Source organism: Trachurus trachurus (assembly GCF_905171665.1).
Source record: "Trachurus trachurus genome assembly, chromosome: 4".
In the NCBI taxonomy this organism is placed as follows: domain Eukaryota; kingdom Metazoa; phylum Chordata; class Actinopteri; order Carangiformes; family Carangidae; genus Trachurus; species Trachurus trachurus.
The window spans coordinates 14,394,462-14,414,259 of record NC_139898.1 but is presented as its reverse complement, the minus strand read 5'-3'; the positions used below and the strand labels follow the sequence as shown (position 1 = coordinate 14,414,259).

The window sequence follows — 19,798 nt, the reverse complement described above, 5'->3', positions numbered from 1 at the left end:
TAGGATAATTGGGCAATTTTGCTCTATGCAGCATAGTCTGTCAGACTGGAGTCTCTGGGACTGTGTTGCTGCCACAGACACTTTGATATGCAAAAATATCTCTTCTGTCAAAAACTGCTTATTTTATCCGGTTGTCTGGGCAGAGACTGCTCTTTATAAAAATGATCAAACTCCTGTAAATAGGATCACACAGTCGGAAACTGATAGAGGGTGCAGACAATTTGCAAGTGCATTTAGAAGCAAAATGGCAATCATTATCTCATAACCATTATCATCATTATCAATATCTAATACAACTGAATGATATGTATAATGGTTGGAAACAGTGTATTATAATGTAATGTGACTATAATAGGATTATTATATAGCAATAACACAGAAAAAAAATTAACGTACTGTATTATATTTAATAGCTACTACAGTTGTCTACTCAAGTATAAAGATGTCATTTCTTCCTATCACTGAATATATTCTCTCTCCAGAGGAAGATGACATCTAAAGGGTGGAAATAGGCACTTCACGCCAGATTATGAATCAAATGCGCAGGGGAATAAAAATGCACACTTGTTTGGTTAGACTATTTATCTCAAGATATAGAGGCGATGAAAATACAATGAAACTGGGTGTGCAAACAACTAGGTTGTACCAAAAGAATTTCCCTATCAACAAAGTAATTTCTGATTCCGATTAAAGGCAGTTTGGGATATTTCAACCCAACAAGTAATTAGCTGAGGTTATTGCAATTTCACAGAGTCTGATGGCTGTCATCTCTCCAAAAGATGAAATGCCTCGTGCTGCTTCCTGGAAGGATGAGGTGAGCGCCTGGGTCTTCCTGGTGGTAAGTGGGTTTTTTTATGGGTCAGCTGGCTGGGGTGGTGGAGCATGTGAAAGCTGTCAAAAACTTAATTCTTGTTACTTGGTTTGCTTTTCTCGTTTTCTGTTCCTCTTTCTCTTTGTGGACCTTCAACTTATCGAAATGCAACTTCACAATATGACTGTACAAGCCCACCAGCTACTACCTTACTCTAACTCAGTGTTATCTCATTTCCCCTTAGGTATTACTTCATGCTGAAATACTGTGGAAGTATGACCAGCCCAAGCACACAGGGCATACAATCCCCTTATAACGCACCGTAAGGATAGCTTGTTGTGTTTACAGCTCACGTATAGTGCACCCTGGGGTAATACAACTTTTTTTTTGAGCATTTCTTTGCAATGGTGTGAGGGAAAGAGACGAAAAACACACATCATCCAGACCTCAGTGGTTACCACGTTCATGAAGATGTTTGTTGCCGTAGCTGTCTGCACAGGATGCAGCTGTACACCCTGCTGACTTGCCAATTAGAACGACACATTTGCTCGCGCACCCTGCTGATTTTCCAATTACACCTACACAGTCACAAACGCTGCTGACTGCAATTAGGGCCTATACGTGCTCTCTGTGACTCACAGATGTGCGTACCATGTGTGACTGCTGGGGGTTACGGCTCATAACGTATAGCAGTCAAACTCAATTTAGAAAATCAGTCAAAAATAACAGTGCATAGATGCGTTAAGATGACAAATAATTAGATGTAAAGGATTCTAGCGATAGGATTTGTTAAGCTGCACAACACTTGAAAGTAGGCAGTGGTTTTCTGTGTTGATACACAACTCAGCAGTTACAGTAAAGTGAATTAAACATGTGGTCAGCCAAGGTTAACTGTGGAGCTTACTTGCTGCAGTGAACTGAGCTGAACTGACCTATTTACTCAGCCCCTCCTGCACCTCTAAATACAATGTTGTTCGTTGCTGCACAGAAAAAATAACAAAGAATGCAGAGCTGTCATAGATTTACACACCAACAACAAGATGTGATGTCTATTTACACAGCCACTGCTTATAAAACCATCACCATGCCTCATCACATCTGAATTACAATGCAAGTATGGTCTCATGTGGACCAGGGTGGTTGTTCCTTAGCTGGAGGAACCAGTTTGAAACCTCTTTAACACTCAGACGGCCTGTAACGGCAGTTGGGTAGTTGTCCTCACAGGGATCACTATCACTATGCGGCCTGACTGACTGGGATTTTCCCAGTGGAGACCTAAATAAGAATCAGTAATTACATAAGATTTGCTTGTAATGCATGCAACTCAAGTGTAACATCCCCGAGATGTCCTCAAAACTGAGGAACTTCCTGTTGGTAAAAACACTCAACATTTCTACAAGTCTTCCAATTCATGCAGAAACAGCTGCTCCTTTTGATATGAGATAAGAAATAACGAGCCATAAACACTGTTTTGTATGTCTCTATATGTCCACCTGGGGGCTCTCTGCTCCCACTCAAGCTTCCAAAGTAGATTTTATGGACCTGCCTATCACACCCAGCTCCTCTGAGTTTAACCCTCCTCCCTCCCTCTCTGTCGTATTTACCCCCACATTCCCCCTCCCCTCTTATTACTACGCTTTTTCTCCTCTCTTGTGATTCTCAGTTGGTTATTATACATTCCAGACATTAACTGTGAATTATTCAATGAATTTCAGAATTAAGTGTGAAACAGTCTTAAAACTGGTGAAAAGGTGCATTAAATTGGTTTGATTTGATCTGTCATTGAGTCAGACTGGCTATAAAGCTGGAGGAGAGAAAGGGACTAAAAGGGAATAATTAAATCGAACCGTATGGATTTGAGTGGTTTCAGCTCACTAGGCTTGCAGTGCCCCCTGATGGTCAAGACTGTTGTTGCAAAGCACCGGCAATATTTCTTCTCTCTTCACTACAAACAGTGTGTTATATTTGTTGGCCAAGTAGCAGATTGAAAACTGCATGTCAGAGAGACTGCTCTTGGGGTGTCTTGTCTATGCAACATTTGGGTCTAAATGCTAACATCTTGTATGTTCTCCCTGGATAGGTTATCTCAGGCTTCTCACCATGTCAGGTCGATTGGCAACTCTGAATTGCCCATGGGTGTCAGTGTGAGAGTGTGAAGTTGTTTGTCTCAATGTGTCAGCCCTGTGATAGACTGGCAGCCTGTCCTGTACCCCGCCCACCCTTTATGTCAGATGGGATTGGCTCCAGCCCCTTGCAACCCTACATGTAAATGTAAAGCCTGTTGACTTTGATTATCAAGATTTTTCCTTGAGTGGTGCACCTTGACGGTTTAGTGATGAGTCAAATCTTACTGGATGAACATAAAATTTGGCACTCAACACTCATCTTCCTCTTGGGATGAAATCCAATCACTATGATGATGCCCTGAGTTTTTATTTAGAGCCATCTTCAAGTCAAGAATCCAGTTAATTCAATCTTTTTTGGTTTATGACATACCTACAGAACTAATGACATTCATCTATCCATTCATTTCCATGCATGGCAGCCTCTTTGCTTCAGGCTGCAATGCAGATTGTGGTTTTATATTTGATGCAAGTTCAAATCTGATCTTGTAAATGTTCAAAATAGGAAAGACATTATAGAGTCACATATTACTTGAAGTCAGATGTTTCATATTAAGCTCTTTTGGAATAACTTATTAGCCTACTAATAATTTGTCACACTCATGAAGTGGTGACAAAGGTGTGATGCTGCTGGTGTCATGTTAAGGTTTGTTTCCCTTCACCTTCATCTGAACGTAACCTTATTCTGACCCAAACACAGAGGGAAACTTGAAAAATGACACACATATGCTTCTCAGTTCCCATAATTTGTTTGAAATTCACTTACTTTTTTCTTTTTAACTTTTGAAAATGATCAGTGGAGCACATGTCACGCAACAAAGCCAAGTACACAAAAAAACATCAAGTGGGTTAACGTAAAAAAGGTTAAGGCTAACTGTTAAGGCAAGAGGTTGTGTTAAAAAGTCAGTAAGAGAATAGCACTAGCCCTACAGTATGATATGCACACCTGAACCTTCTTCCTGAGAGGATTTGCGGTGTTGTCATGGTGATGAAAGTCTGTCTAAACCCCGGTGCTGTATTTTCAACATGCACAGACAACAGATAACAAGCTGTGCTGTGAATTGATCTAATTCCCTGTAACTTAATGCTCCTCTGTGCATGTGGCCGTTGCAGAACTCACCTCTTAGTTTCTAGAGTGTTACAGGTACAGTAGTTGCTGTCAGCAGGTGGTTGCTATGCACAAACTGTGAAAAACAAAACATTTCAGCTTCAGTTTGTGTCATCAAAGAAGCTGCTGATATCTGCCCTGCTTCCTCTTCAGTGTTTTCACTCAACATGCACCCTCAGAATTACTGTAAAGGCTAAAATGGCTCCTATAATGTAAATTCTTCACATTGGTTTGACAAACCAGAAGTTGACTTTGTCTCAGCAGCTCGTTAACACAGGTCTTCCACAGTCAGTAGACGACCCTGTGGTGTCAGACTGAGATCCAGCTGCTGCTCAGAAACATCTGGCTCACAACGTCCAGTCAACATCTCCAAGAGCACACAGTGCTAAAGGAAACCTGTCTCTGAGCATCTTCTTAAATTACATAACAAATCAATAAACTTTATTCTTGTTATTTTGACATGATTTAAAAAAAAAAGAAAGAAAATAAAACTGTATTATTCTAGTTAGGTTTGTACAAAAGTTGCATCCAAAAGCTTCATTTTCGTTTAGATATTTCTCAAACATCTCTCCAACATCTTAAAAGATGTTGCAAAAATCTCTGTAGAATTTCAGATGAAAAAATATCTGACGTAAGGAAGTAAATAAGACGAGCTTTATTGTCCTACCAGATGGAACAATAAAGTGTGTGGTGGGCTCTACACTCATCCTGCCGGCATTACAAGACAACATTGTGCAATATTGCTCATTCAACATACAAAATTCTAAAACAAAAACAAAATCATGACATCACCAATTATTCACTGCAGTACAGGTGTCTTTGCTGCCCCCTAGTGGCATGGAGTTGACCATGAACATACAGGCTAAGCTAAACTAAGTCCTAAGTGCAGACTTTCTCCAACATGATGCCAACAAAACGTGCAGCACCAAGTGCTCTAATACGCTGCCATCCTAACAGGTTCAACTAAGACTGGAGCAACCTGGGTAATATTACCTGCTTGACGTCAGGAAGTTATTATGGTCACTGTAATAATGTGTTGATGTAAAGCAACATTGTGGCTGTAGATTATAAAGAGCAAGTAAGTATAAGAAGAGTGGAAAAAGGATACCTAGCTGAATAAATGTGGGTATGTGAAGTCCAATATTGAGATGGTGAGATGGATGAGAGCTGGCATAATGTGGAGCTCAGCTGTGGAGTAGGGAGTCAAATCAAGGAGAGTACCCACTGGCACTGTTTCAGCCTCTTCATTAATCAGATTCATCATAATGAGAAAGACAGAGAGAGAGAGAGAGAGAGAGAGAGAGAGAGAGAGAGAGAGAGAGGGTGGGGGGATAGATAGATAGATAGATAGATAGATAGATAGATAGATAGATAGATAGATAGATAGATAGATAGATAGATAGATAGATAGATAGATAGATAGATAGATAGATAGATAGATAGATAGATAGATAGATAGATAGGACACAGAGCAGATGTAAACAAGCTGTAAATTATCTAGAAACTGGCACAGGCAGTCTCCTTAAATCTACAGAGAAGAATAAACAACACAGCCAATCCTGGGAATTGGAAGCACAGACAGTGCGGGACACAGTGGCCACCACCACCTTCCCCCTCCCCTCCCTCCATTCTTTCTATCACTCCAGTACTGCAGCACCGAAGGGCTTCAGTCCTATAAAACACCAGCGAATGAGAGCCCCTGACAGGCCCTCATGGTCCTCCACCACTCAACAGATGTGAAATGGCCTGATAGGCTCCCCAGAGAGATGAAGAGCTGGATGGGGAGGAGTGGGAGCAGGAGTACGGCGAGGAGGGTCAAGAAAGAGGGTGATGTAAATGTCCGTCGACATGGGGCAATGTGAACTGACAGGTAAATGACAGTACCTCACTGATTCATACTTTTTCTTGTGACTGTTTTACTGAATATAGAAGTTTTGCTGCTGCCATGTGGCATTTTTAAGTAATTATCTTATTATGAAGAAACTGCACCTTCTAGTGAAGACCGATGGTACTGCACTACAGCACCAGCTCACTGACCAGCTTATATAACAGGATAACAGGTTTTGCTGAAAATGTGTAGCCTAAATGTGAATATGTGTGAAACTTTATATGTTTTTTTTTTCCTCAGTTGACATCTTGCAGCCAAATATATTAACAACATGGTTTAATTTTGTACTGTTTTTGAGTTTGAGTGCCCGGATAAAGACAAAATATTGAGCCCCTTGCTCTCCATTTAACACACAGTCCAGGTGTTGAATTATGGGTGCTCAGGGTGCTATCTTTTGGTAACACCTAGGATTTACACTGGCAGACGACAGCCCATTATAACAACCTAAAGGACAATATAAACACCAACATACAATAATACAATATCAACATATTGGCCAACTGCATCCTTACAGGAGGCATCCTAGTCTGGTTTGGCAATATCACAGCTCAGGACCATAAGCTCATCAAAAGGACAGTAAAAACCTGCTTCAAAAATCATTGATTCACCACTGCCAGAGGTAACAGATATCTACACCACCCGCTGCAAGAACAAGGCTCTAGGTATCCTAAAGGACTCTCACCACCCAGCACACAGCCTGTTTGCCTACAGTACCTCCCTTCAGGCAAGCGAAGCATCAAGGCACACAGCAGCCTCAAGGATAGCTTCTATCCGCAGGCCGCCAGGCTGCTTAACAGTAGCTCTCAGTGTCAAGTGCAATTTTTTATTGAATGTTGTTGAACTATTTTATGATTATTTATTTATAAATAGTTTTTTATTGTGTTGAGGGTTGAAGGGGTGTCTGGCCCTACTGCTTTTCATTGCATTGAATTGTACACAGTAGCCTACTTTGAATGTATGACAATAAACAAACTAACTTAACTGTCTATGATTAAAATATTCCTATCAATGTCGTTCACACACATACAAACACACACAATAACCTGTATCACACAGGATTTTTACCATGTCAAATATCCTGATATAGCCTAGATGAGATAGCCTACAGTATAAAAACTACCAATATCAAGAACTTCCACAACAACTCACACACAAGACAATAATATACTGTATTCCTTCAATTAGTTCATAACGTGTAGCTAAATAATATAACAGAGGGCCTACCTTCTTCTACGATCTTCTTGCTTGCCTTTCTCCTTGAAGACTCCACCATAAGTTCAGTTGACTCTCAACTCCTGTCATATGGGCTAACATCATGGTCCACTTCCCAGGAATGGAGGACTGCAGGCCAAGGTCCAACATGGTGTTCAATATCTTGGATGGTGACTCGTCTTGTTCTCACATGATGGTGATCTGAACTGTATGAGCTCCTTGGTAAACAACGATATTGTCCTTGATTCCTTGATGGCTGGATGACTTGGTCAGACCATCTCAAAAACTGCAGCTCTTGTGGTGTGTTTCCAGTCTGCAGTGGTCAGGATTTATCAAAAGTGGTCCAAGGAAGGAACAGTGGTGAACTGGCGAGTGGCGACAGGGTAGGCCTGTGTGATCCGATCCAAGAGATGAGCTACTGTTGCTCAAATTACTGAAGAAGTTCATGCTGATTTTAACGTCAGAATACACAGTACATCACTGTTTGTTGCGTATTTGGCAGCTATTTGGGGACCTAAGTTACACAATATTAGGCAGGTGGTCAAAATGTTATGCCTGATCGGTGTAGAGTAACGTTAGAACTTTTCCCTCTGAGATGTGGTGGGGGAAAAAGTAACATAAAATGGAAATACTCAGCACATTGGTAAATGTACTAAATCACTCTAATATAGATGGGATTTGTGATTGTTCAACTACCCAACCAGGTAAAAAACAAATGAATTCCTGAATGAAAACAAGGGGTGCCCATCATCGTCAGCTAGCTAGCCAACACTGGTCAACTGTAACGTCATGCTGAGCTAAGCTAGAAACCAAAAACTGTTGTTCATCCGTAGATGATTAACTCATTGTAACCTAGAGAAAACTATAATGGAAAATTGTAAGCTTTTTTTTTTTACCTACATGAACCTACAGGTGTGTCCGCGACGCACAGCAACAAACTACTGTAATTGACGTAAAGGAGACGTTCAAGTCCAACCAGTAAAAGCGAAGACATGGTACGGTCCACTTTAGGGGTGTCTGAAAAAACATATTGATTTATCACTGGCAAGAATATGGAATGTATACATTGTAATGTTTATAATTACAAGTGAGAGAGATCTTTAACTAATTCTACAACCAAGCTGTTTTGTTTTTTTCACGTCTTTTGTGGGGGATCCAAGGGGGTGAGACACGATTTAGACCCCCCTGTAATTCAAAACCCAGCGAACAAATTATAGCCTAATATTCATATTTGCAAATGAACTAGTGTAACTGCATTCATTTCATATTTCAACCTTCAACACACACACACACACACACACACACACACACACACACACACACACACACACACACACACACACACACACACACACACACACACACACACACACACACACACACACACACACACACATTGAATTGATTAAAGTTAGCCTACTGGTTACTTTGATTTACCACCCTGCATCCCTATTTACACTGCATAATAAACACATTTGAGTGGGCTACATTTTGCTGAAAATGCCCAATGTAACTAATGAAGGACCTTTACATAAACTTTTATCCAAGTAGTTATTCTACCACTTTGCAACTCACTGACACAGTAACAGTACCAGGTACATTTAATTTCATGTTGTAGCTATGCTACAAATTTTTCAAAATGCTAATATCAAATTATAAATTAAAATCAAACAGTGAAGTCAAACACTGTAATCAATGAACACAACATAGAGTTCAATGTCTGAGTGGTTTATTAGAATAAGAAAGTTGACATAGAGCAAAGTCTCCATGCGGAGTGACAGGCAGAGCTCAGGACAATGTGGAGAATGGTGAACAACTGCTGGGGTGTGTTTGTGTATGTGTGTTTGTGTCTAATGTATGTGTGTTCTGTGCAGTTGTTGGAAGGTGCATGCACGTGTTGCTTTTTTTGCGTGACGACAAACAGATTTCTTCGCGGACACAAGCACACACACTTGCATGTACTGTACAAATTCACACGTCGCTACTTCTGTACACACACAGAGGCTGTGTCGTCATGCAGCTACTGCACTTTAATTACATGTAAGCATTAAGGTTATGTACACGTAGTAGGAACATGTGTTGTCATCTGATGACACTGGGCCCCGAGGTACCCGGGGCGATGGTGGGGGGCCAGCCTCTGGTGAGAGCCACAGGACGGCGGGTCCTTCACAGTAGCAGGAGACTCCACTCTACTGGAGAGAAGTCTTTTTCTGAACCATAGTCTGTTTGGGTTCATTCGTTCCCTCCTCTTCCACTTTCTCCTATCAGTTGCAGCATCCAAACAGGACACAACAGCTCAGATCACAGTACTGCTTCATTGTCACTGTCAATATAATAACAATAATGATAGTCATCAAGTTCGTCTTCATTGTCATCATCAAATCCGGCACACCAGAGAATTGAAATTGAAATCATATACAATAATATCCCATATAATTTCAAACCAAATATCTACCACAGAAACAAACGATAGAAAAAACAAACTTGACAAAAATGATCAGTGCTGACTAAATACATCTACAATTTTACAAAAATGCAAATGTTGATTTTGTTTTCGCCTTTTTGTGCTTTTTCCTCTCGTGCGTTGGCTCGGAAAGAAGCAGTTTCATGTCACTGCTCCTCACTGTGATGGTGGATTTAATACAAGTTAGCCTCCGTTTCTGGTCTCTTTCTAGGGCATAGAGCACAGACAGTACAGCGCAGTGCAGGAGCACCGCAGGGCAAGATGGCAGTTATTGGCTGGGGGGCATCTCATCACTGGGCCACATGGCATAAACAACCCCAAAACAGAAAGGCATGGTCTCTTCATACACAGACGCAACCTGATAAATAATGACATACATGTACACACACAGACTGGGCCATGATGAGGGCTGGGTGGGAATTTCAAGTGTGTGCGTGACAATATGTGCAGGGATGAGATAAAGAGGGAAAATGCGTGTGTGCAGGACCAGAGGCAATGTGTGCTACAAAAAAAGAAAAAAGAAAAAGCCAAACAAAATCATTTCCAAGGAAGGGGAAAGCAATTTACCGTATGAGAAGCTTTGAAAATGTCTAACAAAATTGTAACACATTAAGGATTGGGTGTGAAATAAAGCAGGATTTTGTAAATTAGTTTGATTTCTGTTTCTGTCACCAACTCATTTAATTAACTACCTAACCTTTAACAGTGACGAACAGGACGAAAGCACAGTCTGGGTAGAGATATTACTTGAGAGTGTGTGTGTTTTGAGTGTGAAGTGAGATAGTGTGAGTCAGCTGGTAATAAAAGGGGCTTGAAAGAAGAAGAAAAAGAAGAAGAAGAGGTGCAGCTGTTGTGAGAGGAGGAGTGGGAATGACATGAAGAATGTAAAGACGGGGGAGGATGATGGCTCTAATAAACAGACCGACCTGCATGAGGTTATATCTGAGTTCTTTAGCTGCCCTGTAATGTTGAACAAAGGTAATCAAATTATGCAGTCAGGAAGATAACATCATGTACAGTACCTTTCCCAGAACCAGTCGTTGTCGGCCTATTTTAAGCGTGAGCTCTACAGTATTTCTGATCTTAATTCAATTGCATCCCACATTTAGTTAAAGGGCCCTGCAGAGATTGTGTGTATGCATGCATGCATGTGTGTGTGCATGCGTGGCTGGTGGTTAGCGGAGGGGTAAAGAGCTGGTTGAATGTGCACCTCCCTCTCAGGGCTGATGTGTCTGTAGTAATCTTCTCAGGGGCTCATCAGGCCATTAGAGGGCTGGGAATGTACTTTGCCTAATCAAGCATGTTTAGTGAAACACCAGAGGAGATGCAGAGCGAGGACACGGCTGGGTGGGCACACCGGCCGAGACAGAGAGGCCTCATTCATACACACACACACACATACACATACACTGGCAGACAGACAGGCACACAGAACTCAGGCCGCAGCAGACACGGTAGACGAGGAGGGAGATAAAGAGAGGCAGAGATGAGGGGCCGGGCTGGTGGAAAGCTCACTATCCTCAATACTAATGACCTGTTTCAGGGTGGAATGTATAAAGAATACACTGTACTAATGTGGAGAGGCGGTAATGCAGTAACATCATGTTCATCCGCCTGACCTCCTACTCTGTCCTTGCTTTCATAAATCTCTGGCTCGTCTCATGCACCACCTCAGACTCTTGGCTGTCTGGGTTTTTAGGGCTGGGTATCAAATCTCAGTGGCAAAAGTGTCAGCTGGCATCATATACCTGATCTGTGTTATGAGCTTGTTTACTTATTTTTTGATAAGACAGTTCTGCATTTACATATTTACATTAAAATTTAAATTCACAGAAAGTTTACACTGTGTATTGACAGTGTTCAGGTAATTAATTGCTTTGGTTTTTGGTAAATGGATAAAATATTTTGTAGAAAAACATGATTGAATTTCTCAAAATAATGTACTTTTAAGTATTTTCATATTTACACATTTAGGACAACACCCAGCCTTAGTATTTTCACATAAAGCAATAGCAATAGCTCATGAATGGTGGTCACTTGGTGACGTAAGTTGTTAAGACAACACTGACACATTAACACGACATACAGCTCATGTGTTCGCATTGATTTATCTGTTTACACATCCAGTCGAACTATACTTTCCTTTTAACTCCTGAGGAAAATATCTGGATGTTTAGCTGCTTAATGCTCAGTAGCTGTCTCTTAACCTTGACTCTTCTTCCTGCCAGGTTAGTAGCATTGATCTTTTTTTCCAGCATATTTCTTGAAAACAGCTTTCTGCCATGACTTAAGATGCCACAGATGACAGCTGTGAGAGTGAACTTAAACAATTCAATAATGGATCTGAAAACCACAACAATGAGCTTAAAGACCCAATAAAGCAACACGTTGTTTTTAAATGGAAAATAAATAATGCATCCTCTGAACATATTTTTTAATTATGATGTCAAAAACTGAAAGGCATCATAGTATATTGGCACTAGTTTTACAAAAGTTTTAATCAATACTGAGCTCTAGGTTTTGTACACTGTGTTTTATTATGTGGGTAGTGTCTGCCATCTGACCCTGAATTCCCTTCAGCACAGCTCATCATCTCCATTTTATCTGCTCGTCTTTGTGTACTGTATAATGGTTTAAGTATATTGTATAGCATGTACTGCTCCCACGCAGGGCTCTGACACCGTTAGCACACATTTGTGAATGTCAGGCAAAAGGTTGCTGCACAACATTAATGGCTCAACACAGAAAAGAATGGGGTTGGGGGGAAAAGGAGGGGTGAAAATGAGAGTATATGTGATCAAAGCTGTTTTATGCACTCAATATGAGCAAGACATTAATGGATACAAGCCCTAAGAGACTCTCTCTCTCTCTCACACACACACACAGACGCCGACAGACAGACAAGCACAAAAACACCACCATGACCCAGATGAACTAAGACTATCTCTGGATCTACATCTGAATCAAGAAGAATTAGAACCGTTAAAAAGAAGAAAACATAAAAGACAACAGAGTGAAAGAGTAACTCCACACCCAAGTCTACCCATGCCCATCTGTTTTCTTTATCCTGCTTTTGTTGGGAAACACACTGAAAGGCAGAAAGGGATAAAGCCACAAGGGATGACCATTGTGACAGTTAGCTGTGCCCCAACCCCGGCCTTGGCCCCAGCTTCAGCCCTCAGCTCCTCCCTGCCCTGGCAAGTAGGTGAAGCATGAGAGATGCCCGGGCCTGGTTGGTACACCTCGCATGACGGATGGAGCTGCTGTCCTCCTCCTCATTGATATTCTGCTATGCTGCAATGCTGGGCTAGGTCCCTGACTCTTAACGGCTATTTGTTGCAGCAGTCTCCTCCTGCTTCTGGGGCACAAAGAGGCTCAGTGTCGGGCAGAAGAGGCTGAATGGAGGTCCCAAGCGGCCAGGCCTCACAGCCTCAGTCAGACAGCCAGACAGCCACAGCTCACATTCCCCCCTTCAAATGGACTGCGGAGCCCAGGGAGGCCTCAGGTCAGGTCAGAAAGACCGGAGCATACTGAGAGGCAGCGAGGGAGAGAAGAATGGATGGATATATTGTTCCTTTTCCCAGCTCTCTTTCTGGAGTCTCTAAGCTTTAGTTTTCTTTGCTGAGAAATCAGTGATATTATATTTTAAAAAAAAATCAAATTAAATTGGCTTTTTTCATTATTATTATGCTTCTTGCTTATTATTGCTCTCTATCGCTTCATTATGGCTCTGTCCAGTGCTGCGTCTGAGGTACTGGGAATCACAAAAATGATGGGAGTCTCAGCCCTTCACTAGACACTGGTCAACCAATAGACCTCTGATTGGTAAACATATACTGTAAGAGAGACACATAATAAAATCCATTTATATCTCTCTCTGATTATTTATAAAAAATGGAAAATAATCTTAACATCAACTTTCTCCTCGCGGGTACTTCATTATATAGTTTTTCTTCACAGTTAAGACAGGACACTGGTTGGGGTTGTTGTGGCCACACACATCCACACAATCTCTCTCTCTCACACACACACACATACACACTGCATGATCCATCGAGAGAAACTGCCCTCTGGCTACAACAGTTTTAGTCTCATCTGAAATCCAAAGTAAAGCACATTGTTGTCTGCTGGATGCCTCTGGCACAGAAAAACAAACGAACAAAAGCAGAAACAAAGTTTCACACTCAAAGAAGATCCATGGTGTCAAAACAGTGAACAAAATGGTGGAGGGAGACCTTTCACATTTGGCGCTGCAAGCGAAGTTGTCTTTTTTTTTTTTTTTTTTTTTAAATCTCCACGCTGTCCTTTTTAGAAGATTCCTCTGCACCCCTCCCTGTACCTTAGTGTTTGTCCTGGTGTCAAAGTCACGCTCTGTGGGTCGCACCACTAACAGAGCAGAGGGGTGCACCTCAGATTAAGAGGAGAGGAACGGAGATGTGAGGAGACTTCTCCTCTTTTCAACTCTCTCTTTGTTTCTTTTCTCTCTGTCTCTCTCTTCAGTCAGCTGAATGACGTCATTGAACATTGAATGACAGTGAGAGAGGACAGAAAGGGTAAGGTCGGACCGGGACAGTGACTCTGAGGGGTTGATTTATTCCAGTTTACTGTTGGAGGGAATGGGTTTTCAGAGAGAGTTTGGTGTCAGGGCTCACACACTTCACCTCACTGGCCACTGGGGGTGCGCTCTCCCATGTTCTTGCCTAGGAGATGGCTGAAATCAGCCAGTTCTCCCAGCCCTCGAGCCCCGTGCATGTCTGGCCTGATGAGGCCCTGACGCTGGGAGTGATAGGGTGCTCCATTGTTGCTGTTGTAGTTGAGCGCCTCATGACTCCAGCGAGGCTCCCCATAGTCCGCGTGGGGAGTGGGAGCGGAAACCACCCTCCGTCGGTCGGGGGAGTCCTGTGGTGTGGCGGGGTAGATGTATTCTCCCGCTGAGTTCCTCAGGGTGCCGCTGGGACGGCTGCCACCATGCTCCCCTCTCTGGGTGGCGAGGATCAGGTAGCGCTGGCGCTCTGTGTGCGGGGGCAGCACCACCTCTCCTGGGTCCTCTATCCGGACCATTCCTCCACCCCCTCCACCTCCATGCAGGAACTTGGAGCTCAGGTAGATGACAGAGTTGTTGGGGCAGGGTGTCCCAACAGCGGTGAGGAAGGTCTGGCTCTGGTCCCATTCGGTGTCCGGGAGACGCATGGCCCGTTTCTGCTGCAACGGAGTCTGCTCTGGGGTAGGCAGCAATCCTGGGTCCATCTCTCCTTTAGGCCAGCCGTTGGGTGTGACGAAGGGGTTGTCCGCCTGTGAACGGCGCCTCTCACCACCGCTGGTTCTTGTTACACTCATCACTGACCCGCTGCGGCCCTGGCCCAGCATGCTCTGCTCTTTGTCACTTTTGCGGCGAGCGCCGTTGGCTCCGGAGCTGCGGGAGTGGCGGTGGCGGTGACTCATGATCCAGCAGACGGTGAGGCCTGAGAGGACGGCTCCAGTGGCGAAGGCTGAAACGGCAGACACCACCAGCAGGTTCACAGACACCAGGCCGTCTGGCTCCTCGATGAAGCTCTCCTGCAGCAGCATTCCTGCAAAGAGAGATAAAATCATAGACAAAAAGAAGGTCATCAGTCAACTGGTGCAACAATCTAAATAGCATGATTATTTCCTGTTTCAAATGTGGGAGTTAACAAATGGCAAGACAAAATGGCCTATTTTCTCTCTCCACTCTGTGGGTGGGAACGCTTATAGGCTTCCCAGCTAAGGTAGCTCTGGCTAATTGCCTTCATTACATAAAGTGGATGGTGATTTTAATAGCTGTAATAACTGTCTTCCTGATTGAGAATAGCTCTCAACCCTAACATGTTTCACAACATTAGCTTTATAGGGAAAGATGCCAAGTTCTGCAATAATAGTGAGGAATAATTCAAAGATTTCATGCCATCTCAATTTGTTGTTGCACCAACACCTGAACTTGCAGGCAGTGACTTAAACATGCGCCTTCTTTTTAGCCCAAATAACTCCAATTGCAAGGAGTGGTAGACGGGTTTGGTATCAGCACAGAACACCACAAATTTCTGTATTTCTTTGGTATAAGAACATGTCATGAACTCCCTTGGAGAGAGCTGTTTATGAATTATTGAAGATATGAATTCAACTAGACCGCAGCACGGGCTGCCACGGATCAATTAGGAAAATGCCAGAAGAAAAGTTGTTCTTTGCTGCGTGAGCTCCCGGGACCAACACCAACGAATACAATGAAATTGTGCCAAGGGAAGCAGATTGGAGAAAAGCAGATGAAGGAAAGGGGAGGTTGTTACAGAAAGAGAGAGAGAGTGAAGGAGAGAGAGAAAGAGAAAGAGAGAGAGAAAAGTTGCCTTAAGCAAACTTGAACATTTGGGGCCTTAGACAAACATAGTAATAGTTGTTAAATTACAACACCAATAGAGGCAGAGGGAGGACTGTCTCCACAAGGACAGCAAAATAAATCCTTTCTCACAGAAAATAAATGGATGTCATTAAAATACATTGGGAGCCACTTACTCACTTGCACATGGCACATAAAAGGAGCAGGACAAAGAACGAGAGGAAGAGCGAACATACAGAGAACTACAACGTTTCCTTTTAAACAAACATACTTTTATTGTCTGACAAATTCATTTTTAATGGGGACAAATGGGACTGGTTGTGGTGCAAACACTCCAGTATGAGACAGCCTGGTGGTTAATTAATGTGGCCTGTGGCTTAGTAGTATAATAATGTGTTACTCTACACATTGACATTAAAGTCTGGGAATGGCATCTCAAACCATGTGAGAGGCTGCTTAACTGCTGTGTTGAGCCGGAGGTGCTCTTCAACACATTACAAGGGAAGTTCACCCAAAAACACAGTAACTGGTTCTACTCACTCTATTCATCGATCTAATGTTGAGCAGTTTTCTGTTTAGGTGTATTTGATTTCACTAATCCCAACAGGATAGAACCGAAATCTGGTTTGCATTGGTGAATACAATAAAGGAGACACTTTCAAAGCTCTACAATAACAATGCTCTCCAAATACAATGACACAGCTACTTCTCTTCCTTTCAGCATAAGGTGTCAACTGTGCTTTGGTTGAAAGAAAAAAATGCTCGGTTGTAGAAAAAAGCATATCCAGTGGTTTGGTGGCTAAGGCACAAAGACTCAGACAGACTAAACAAGTCAAGAACAAGGACTTTACAGTGCGTAGAGAGACAGAGCAGGAAGAACACAACAACAAGTAGCCATTTTGGTCACCAACAAAAGAGCTATGGTGCTTGATAGAAAAAAAACATGACAAGCCAGCTTACAGCTGTTGAGACATTTCACTAAAAAACAAAAGTGCTCTTGAGGAAAAGTCAAGGAATCCGCTAAATCAGGATCAAACCTTTAGGAGCCCGTGGACGTCTGAAATATGTGGTTACTAAAAATATTGTGTTTGTGTTTTTATTCAGTCAGTAATGTTAAATGTCAAGCTGTAATTGTAGCTTCAGTGCTGTGGTCTTAAAGTATAACTGCACTCTAAAGAGTAACAAACAGACAAACTAGAATTACATTGAACTATCAATTGATATCTTGTCACTAATGGCTCTGACAATAGATCATCAATTCTATCAATACAAGTCCATGTTACGCTCAACAAGTTTGCAGTTTCCATTGACTGAATCCTGATGTTAATCAACTGGACCTGTTCGTCAATCAATGTCCTTTTCAGCATTAATTAGTCCTTTATTGTCAATCCAATAAGCACAGTGATACATGTGGACAAAGGCCTTAGTTACAGCCTGTTAATTATATGGCTCCTACAGGTCAAGCAAATCCTCCTCAATAAACGGGCCTGCGTCCAGTCGTATTTAACAAAACGTAATCTGTGTTTGTTTTAACTTTTTTGTTTCCTTAAGGCCTCAACCTCAATTTCCATCATTTAATTCTAACTTGTTCTTTGCTCATCCTCCAATTTAGTTTATGGCTGCCTCTGAATATTTATCTTGGAATAATATATTTCTAGCTAATATCTTGGTGTTAAGTAGGATTGTTTCTCCTGAATTCTAGTGTTTATTAAACTCATTATTAATGTTTATTTAGATTTATCATTTATTAAAACCAATATCTCAGAACTGCTCCTAACACAGATGGCAGCTCATAATTCAGATCACGCTACACATCTTTGCCTCAATATACTGTACATTCTCTCAAACTGTCACGCAGCCAGCTTGTGGTTACACAGGCTAACCAGCACAGACGTCCTTGTAGTCTTTGTGTATTCATTTAAGCACCCATGTTCTTCTGTGTTTATATTGAATTTGGCATTTGCTCACTGGAAGTTCTTTTCTCCTTGAACACATTGCTGGCATCTTTGTTGCAGCAACAGCAGCCTAAACATAGCCCTGACTCCCGCTGTATTTATTTCCATGTTTCAGGCCAATATTCAGTTTGGAATGACTGCCAGCTCCAATTACATTATCGCTCCTCTCCTCAGTAAAAAGGGCGTTCTTGGGGGCAGCAGATGCGACACAAAGAAAGGCATTTGGAGGTTACAGTGCGAGAATATTCGTTTATAGTTTCCACACACTCACACACTCTGGATGGATTTGAAAAGTCAGGTAATGAATTGATCCATGGTTGGATGTTTTTTTTTTTTTTCAATAAACCGCAGCCTTGATGACTTTGTAAACAAAACGGAAGCTCTGCAACCACAGAAAAATTCAGAACAAGGCAGGAACATAACAGTGAGGGAGAAACCACAAATCTCCCCTCTCTCACACACATCACAGCTGGAATTACTCTTGCCATACTCAGCAGCAGAGGCTGTGGATATTTCTCCAACATTTACCTCAGCTGTGGTCCAGAGTTGCTGCGTGGCACTTCAGATTAAATTCTGCACGGTGCAATAATATTGCTGTCATCTTCATGCAGGAGGAGGAGGGCTTGACAAGTGTGTGTTGCGTGTTACTGTAACGCTAAGAGAAGCCGAGACTTCGCCTCAACTCCCTGTCTCTCTTTAACATACATGTAGACACACATGTTAATTACAGTATTTTGTCAATTTCTTTTATCCCACACATAGGACAGCCTCCCTTCGATAAAGAGCATGTGGACAAAATATTTAACCAGTAGTGATATGCTGTAAAAGAAAAATGGATGAAAATGAGCGGGGGGATGTTCAAAGATTTGGGTAGTGTATGTGTGTGTGTGTGTGTGTGTGTGTGTGTGTGTGTGTGTGTGTGTGTGTGTGTGTGTGTGTGTGTGTGTGTGTGTGTGTGACAGCAGACAGGTTTCTCGGCATCCTAGCGAGGGGTGACAGTAGAGGCAGCAGCATGCACACTTTCTCCTCCCTTCAGCTCCTTCTCTCTCTCTTCCAATCCTCCAACTTATTAAAGCTTAATAGAAGCCAACGGGGCTGCCTGTCAGCCTGACGCACACTGAGCCGCTTGTCTTGAGGCTTCCAGCTCCAATTACAGCGTAACAATGAGAGGAGGAGGAGGAGGAGGAGAGAGGAGGAGAGGAGAGAGGAGGAGAGAAGAGGAGAGAGGAGGAGAGGAGAGGTGAGATGAGGGATTTTATGTAGGTTGAGGGAAAGAAGGAGGACATGAGACGTGAGAAGAGGTGAGCTGAAACAAAAGGTGGTGCGATAAGAAGGTGGAGAGGAGGGGATAAGTGGGGATTGAAGAGGTGGAGAGATGAAGACGAAGAGGGTTCGTAGGAGAGAAGAGACCTAGTTTGTACCACAGAAGATGGAACGGCTCTGTTGTTGAAAGCAACACTGATGGGATATTTGTGTATACACTTATACTGTATGTACATCCACTCCAGTTAACTGTCAAATTCAAAGCACAACAGCTCTCGCACACAGTTTCAATTTTCCTTTGGTATTTGATTTCCTTTGTTTCTAACCCAGAGTCATCGTCTCCTTCACATCCCGTATCTTCCCTCCCTCCCTCCCTCTCTCCCTCCCTCCAATCCTCTTGTTAGCCATTAATCCTCTCTCCGTATCTCTCTCTCTCTTACCCACCACTGCTTTGATCACCAGGGGTGGCAGCATGATGAGAGTAATGGCTTAAAAATTCATAAGAGATGTAAAGAAACTTTTACTTGCACACTCTCAAATAAAATCAAGGTTGTTCCTGAGCGATCAGATTCAATATTAGAGCTACAAAGTGATGTTTCTGTTAGTCGCCCAACGTGACAGCTGT

At 42.4% G+C, this 19,798-nt stretch overlaps 1 protein-coding gene across 2 annotated transcripts in view; it reads right to left on the bottom strand.

The window, feature by feature from the left end:
* Positions 1–8,924: 8,924 nt before the first annotated feature.
* The window catches only part of sema6bb (sema domain, transmembrane domain (TM), and cytoplasmic domain, (semaphorin) 6Bb), a 142,057-nt gene continuing 131,183 nt past the window's right edge, over positions 8,925–19,798 (bottom strand). For both annotated transcript variants that reach the window (XM_083969624.1, XM_083969623.1), the window contains one exon: positions 8,925–15,176. In XM_083969624.1, the coding sequence (XP_083825750.1) occupies positions 14,269–15,176 (908 nt within the window). In that variant the 3' untranslated portion in view covers positions 8,925–14,268. The remainder of the gene's footprint in view (positions 15,177–19,798) is intronic.